Source organism: Orcinus orca, chromosome 1, assembly GCF_937001465.1.
Source record: "Orcinus orca chromosome 1, mOrcOrc1.1, whole genome shotgun sequence".
Classification (NCBI taxonomy): Eukaryota; Metazoa; Chordata; class Mammalia; order Artiodactyla; family Delphinidae; genus Orcinus; species Orcinus orca.
Window position 1 is genome coordinate 2225942 of NC_064559.1, and position 5897 is coordinate 2231838.

The 5897-nt window shown below is 52.4% G+C and overlaps 1 protein-coding gene across 1 annotated transcript; it reads left to right on the plus strand.

Annotated features, from left to right (window-relative positions):
* The first annotated feature begins 309 nt into the window (after positions 1-309).
* LOC125960313 (uncharacterized) lies at positions 310-1510 on the plus strand. The gene has a single exon (XM_049693617.1). The coding sequence runs from the start codon at positions 310-312 to the stop codon at positions 1504-1506; it is 1197 nt and encodes a 398-aa protein (XP_049549574.1). The 3' UTR covers positions 1507-1510.
* The last annotated feature ends 4387 nt before the right edge of the window (positions 1511-5897 follow it).

Consider the following 5897-nt stretch of genomic DNA (forward strand, 5'->3'; position numbering starts at 1 on the left):
ATTTCTTGTTGGCGTCTTTCCCTACAGGCTAGCCCAGTGCCTGGCCCCGGAGAAGTCTCTGCGTAAAGGTTCTTTAGGTCATAAATCAGGCTCCTGTGTGTATGTGTGTTTTTCTTAGGAAAAACTGGCACAGACGAATTAGCAGTAGAGACTGGGGTCTCCCTACTACCCTTCATGCTTGGCGGCATCGCCTTCGACTACCTCGCATTCTCCCGGCGCTGACAGCCCCGGCTCCGGACCTCAGGGTTGGAAGCAGTCAGCCCCAGCTAGAACCGCCCTGTCCGGGGCTGATGCCACCCTGTGCCTAGAATGTGCGTGTGGGTGCAGGCGGGCGAGCGAGCGGCTGCTACAGTGAGACCGAAGCAGGAGCTCAGCCTTCGCCTGCGACCTGCAATCCCCAGATTCCCTGGGGACCTCGAAACTCCCAATCAGAGGTACTCCCCCCCCACAGCCGCCCACCCATTCCCTCCCCCCTTACCTCAGCACGCAGCCCCTCCCTGCGTGATGATGCAAAACCCTGGGGAGGGTGGGCGCTGGGAAGGGTGGGGAGAGCCTGAGAGCGAGCGAGGGTGGGAGGGAGTGGGCGGAGGAGGAGAGGGAGCCGAACGCGCATTTAAAGCGATAGCCATCCTCGCTCTCTCCCCAGTGCTGGGCTGTTGGAGAGCTCGAGCTGCAAGCCACCGAGCGCGAGCTCGAGCGCGGCGCGCTGGCCGGGGAACCCAAGAGCGCACGGCGCTCCAAGCTGGCAGGCGCCGCGGGACCCCCCCCCACCCTCGCCGGCTGCCCTTCCCCGGGCGCCCCTACCCTCCTCGCCCGCAGGAGACCCTGGGCTTTCCCGGAGGAGCTCACCCCAAGGGGCCAGGACTCCGGCGAGCCCGCCACCGTCCCCTCGAGTGCCGCCGCCACCACCGCAGCCGCGGGAGCAGCATGGTCCAGCTGGGGAAGCTGCTCCGCGCCCTGACTTTGATGAAGTTTCCCTGCTGCGTGCTGGAGGTGCTCCTGTGCGTGCTGGCGGCGGCGGCGCGCGGCCAGGAGATGTACGCCCCGCACTCCATTCGGATCGAGGGGGACGTCACCCTCGGGGGGCTGTTCCCGGTGCACGCGAAGGGTCCCAGCGGAGTGCCCTGCGGCGACATCAAGAGGGAGAACGGGATCCACAGGCTGGAAGCGATGCTCTACGCCCTGGACCAGATCAACAGCGATCCCAACCCGCTGCCCAACGTGACGCTGGGAGCGCGGATCCTGGACACTTGTTCCAGGGACACTTATGCGCTCGAACAGTCGCTCACTTTCGTCCAGGCGCTCATCCAGAAGGACACCTCCGAAGTGCGCTGCACCAACGGCGAGCCTCCGGTTTTCGTCAAGCCCGAGAAAGTAGTTGGAGTGATTGGGGCTTCGGGGAGTTCGGTCTCCATCATGGTAGCCAACATCCTGAGGCTTTTCCAGGTAGGGGGGCGCTCCCTCCGGGGCAGAGCGCGCCGTAGCTCCCCGCGCTCTTTATCCTGAAGGCTGGCTTTGACTCCAGGGGTGCGGGGTCTGGTCGGCCTTCGGTCATTTCCACCCTGGAGATCCTGCCGAGTCCCTCCCACCTCACCCGAGGAGGTACTTTCCCTGCTTGATTCATTTCCCTTCCATCTCTCCCCTGTCCGCGCTCCACTCCATTCGGCTTGACATTCTGGATTTATGGCCCCATTGACAAGAAACAGTCTCCGAAAAACAAGGCGATGATTTAAATGGGTTTTCATTAGAGTGAAATATGGTTCCAAAACAGGCTTGTAAAAGTGCCGGGCTCCTGTGAGAGGCACTTAGGCGCAAGGAATATGGAAGATGAGAAGACGCCTAGAAACTAGGCATTTCTCAACTCCCCAGCTTCCCTGCCCCAAGCCGCCCGACAAGCTGCAGCTGCCTTGGAAAATTTCGAGAAGAGCTTAGGGAGGCAGTTCTTAAACCGAAGGCTAGGTCTTCACCTACCTTTGGACGTGAATTGCCCATTTCGCTCGGGTTGGATTTCCCGACCTGTAACCTGTCTCTGCGAGGGCATGGGGCGGAAGGCGTGGGGACTGTCCTCAAGCGGGGAGAAGCCACCGGCAGACGTGCCCCCAGGTGATTTGCTCTGGGCAGTTGTTTGCACCGTCTAAACTGCCTTTGCGATCCGGCCACTGGCAGGAGCCGGGCGATCAGCTTTCTACTCCTGCCAGCTCAGAGCCCGGAGGTGAGCTCATGCTAACTGCGAAACACAGTCGCTTTTTCTGCACCCACCCTGTGCCCATCCTTTCCCACGACCTCCCTAACGCAGCCCCCAACCCCAGTCCTGGGTTTTGAGGACGATTCTCAGAGCCAGACAAGAAGGCGCCTGGAGGGAGGCAGTAGGGTGCGCTGAGCAAGGCCGGGCGGTCCTCTAGCTCCGGGTGCGGGCGGGCAACGGCGGAAGATGCGAGGACGGCGGATCGGGCCCGCTGAGCGGTGGGCGGTGCTGCAGTGCTCTCTCACCGCCTGCTCCCGCAGCCTCGGCCCCACGGCTCCTGTGCCGCCCTGGGGTATAGATGGATGGCTTCTGGATGAAGAAATTGAGTTTCAGGGTCTGCGTGACTATGGGTTCTCTTGTTTCTCTGTCTTTCTTCCTGTGTGTCTCTCTCCTTGTGTCTCTTTCTCCCTGCTTTTTTTTTTTTTTTGTCTCTCTGTTTTTATGTTCTCCCTTTCAATTTCTGCCTCTCTTTTCCTTCTCTACCCCTATCTCCAAGTTTTTTGTTCATCTCTGTCTTGAAGTGATCCTTTCCTAATGCACAGCTCTCTCCCTGCCTGGTAGGACCCAAGCTCAGTTAGTCCCTTCTCCAGATGTTCTGGCTGACCCTTATGCTCCCCGTAGCTAAAAAGTTGGCTCCCTCTCAAGTGCCTTTCCTGAAGCATGTTGGGTTTCTGGAGGGGACTCCTTGTGAGATTCAAGCTGTCACTACATCAGCACCCAGGGGTATGAAGTTTGTGTTTGTGCCAGAAGGAGGGGTGCCTGTCTAAAGCTGCAGCCTGGTATGGCCCCTCTGAGCCTCTGAGCGTCCCTAGCACCTGTTGAGTATGCCACCTCTAGATGTTTGCAAGGCCAAAAGTGCTTCTGGGCAGCCTTCACTTTGAGGTAATGCTTTCAGGAAGAGCCTGGGTTGTTGTAAGCAAAACCCAGAAGCACTTCCTTTACCTCTGAGCTTAAACTAGAGAACCTGAGGAGGCAGCGCTGCAGGGAAGATGAGGCCAGAGGTCACCTGAGAACCACAGGGGCAACTCACGGTATTTTTACTGAAGCTCTGGGGGTTGAAGGCACATTTGCTGTTTGACATTTTAAAAATTATTTTGGTGCCTTCACTTGGAGCTTGGGAGCTTGCAGATGGGCCTGCCTGTCGAAAAAAGAGTGAAATCTTAAAGTCAAGAGAGAGCTTGCCGACTAGGCTGAAGGATTGTGTTTGCTGAAAAAGATTCCAGGGGGAGCTGATTCCTTCTCTGGTGTGTGGATCTGAGGCACTTGCAAGAAAAGAGAACGCTTGCCTTATGCTTAGTTCCCCCGTTCCCTGGGCTGGGAAGGAAAGGAACTGAATGCCAGCATTAGCAGTGTGCGTTGGGACCAAAACCATTCAGAGAAAACACTGTCATTTTCCTCTAGTTTGCAAATTGCAGCTATTCATGTTGGAATGAACAGCTGAGGGAAAAGAGCCCCCAGTTTTCACCTGCATTTATTGAGAAGAGGCTGGTAGTAGGAGGGATGCACCAACTTGTAGCTTGTGCTGCAAGCTGGATATAAGCTTGGTGTGAGCATCCTGGTTAACCACTGCCCATGTTCAAATATACAGAGATAGATTCCAACAATCTCTTCCAGTAGCCTTATTTTTGCGTGTGATCTTAGAAGCTCCTGGCATGTAAGTCCAGTCCCCAGCTTCCCAGCCTCTGTAAACCTGCAAAATGAATAGAGAGAATAGTGGGACACAGACCCATTGTTCAAAGACACAGTCACTTTAGGGAAAGAGGAAAAGAACGGGTAGGTGAATCTTCTCTGGGATTGCAGGGTTCAGCTCAATGAAGACTGTCCTGTATAAAAGAAACTCCTCTAAATGGTTGAATTCTTAGCTCTCCAGAGATTTGAGTTTTCTTTTCCCCAGTCCCTGTGGGTTGCTGTGGGGAATGTGCCAAACCTATCATTTGAGATAAAAATTTATGGTGAGGTAAGCTTCTAGGCTGGGGGAAGGAAGACTTAGTGACTGAAATGGGGGATGCTAAGCACTGGGGGGCAGGAAGGAACAAGGAGCTAGTAATGGATGTAACAAATGCTGCAGCTGCCGGCAAAGCCTGGATTGAACTTCCTTCCTGAAAATGAGGACCCGGGCAAGAATGACCACTCAGATGTAAACAGTGTCTCTGACTGGGAATTCTCACCTGCCTGCCGGTGGGCCAGAGCTGAGCAAGTCCTTTCTCTCCTCTGTATGCACACTGAATTGGTTAGTAAGTGACATGTCAGAGGGCAGGAATCATATTCAGTGGATCTTTCAAATCCAGGAGTTTGAGGCTAATGAAATTAGTGTGTGGCCAGGGCTCTGCCAACTAGAATTAAGTCACTGCAGCCACCCTGCAATGCATTTTCAGCCTGAAGGGAGCATCAGGGAGGAATTTCGGGAGATTTGTTTCTGAGCCTGTACAAAATAATACTCTCCTAATGCTAAGAAAGATTAAATGTAAATTAATATTGACTACGAGTAACATATTTAAAAAATAATCGCCGAGTGGGGGATGGCTTAAAGTGGAGAGATTATATAATATGGTGTCCAAAGAATAAATCTCCTCTGACCACTGTTTCATGGGCTATAAGTAAGATCTATTACAATGGAAAGTAATGGGAACGTTTTTATTCAAGGCTTCTCTGCTATTGACTTGAGAGCAAACACTCTGAGAGTATAAATTACTCTTGCTATGTGCTGACTCTGAATGAACAATATTTCATGTGCAGTGACATGGTCTAAGCTATAGACTGGAACTGAATGGCATCTGTTTCCATTGTTTTGTTCTCTCGAGAGCAACTAATAGAAAAAAGTGGTCAATTTGACCCTTGTGGGAGCGTGTTGCAAATCTAAACCTGTGTCCCTCATACCATAAATGAAATACATTTGTAAATTTGTGTTTTCCTTCTGTTCATTGATGCTTGAGTATAATCTCAAACTTTGGGAGCAACATTTTATACATAAGTACTTGGTTTTCTTCCTTTCTTCTTTCTCTTTCTCCTCTCTCTCTCTCTCTCTCTCTCTCTCTCTTTCTCCATCTTATGTAATTGGATAGAACTGGGCACCTAGGATGATGTGGTGTTACTATAGTGGGATTTAAAAAAAAAAAAACAACTCTAACTTACCCTTTTAAAAATTTCATAAATACAGGTGTCAGTGTCATTTGGAATAGTCTCTATAACAATTTCTGTCTCCACATTTACTGTGTTTCAGCAAATTTACCTAACAGATGGTGAGTGGGCAATTTTTAAAGGGGCATTTTTTAAAAGAGCGGAGAGGGAAGGAATAGAGACAGGCACATACTATATTTGAAGTTACCTCCACGTGTATTTTATGTATGTATACCTATACAATTAAAAAGTCTAGGATGTTTTATCTTCAAGAATAATTCAGATAATGGATTACTTGAGTATCATAAACATTTAGGGTTTAACAGATTTGTTACATATAGACGTTGTATCATGGATTTAAAAGACCATAGCCAGCGGGCAGCGGCGGGCGGAGCGACCGAGGGGCGGCGCGGGCTGGGCGGCTGGTGCGGGGGTCCGTGCTTCTTCGCGGTGGAGGGCTGGGGTTCGCCGGAGACGCCGGGTTGCTCCGCGTTGCCAGGTTACCGAGCGCGTGCCCCGCGCCCGCTCTTCCGCC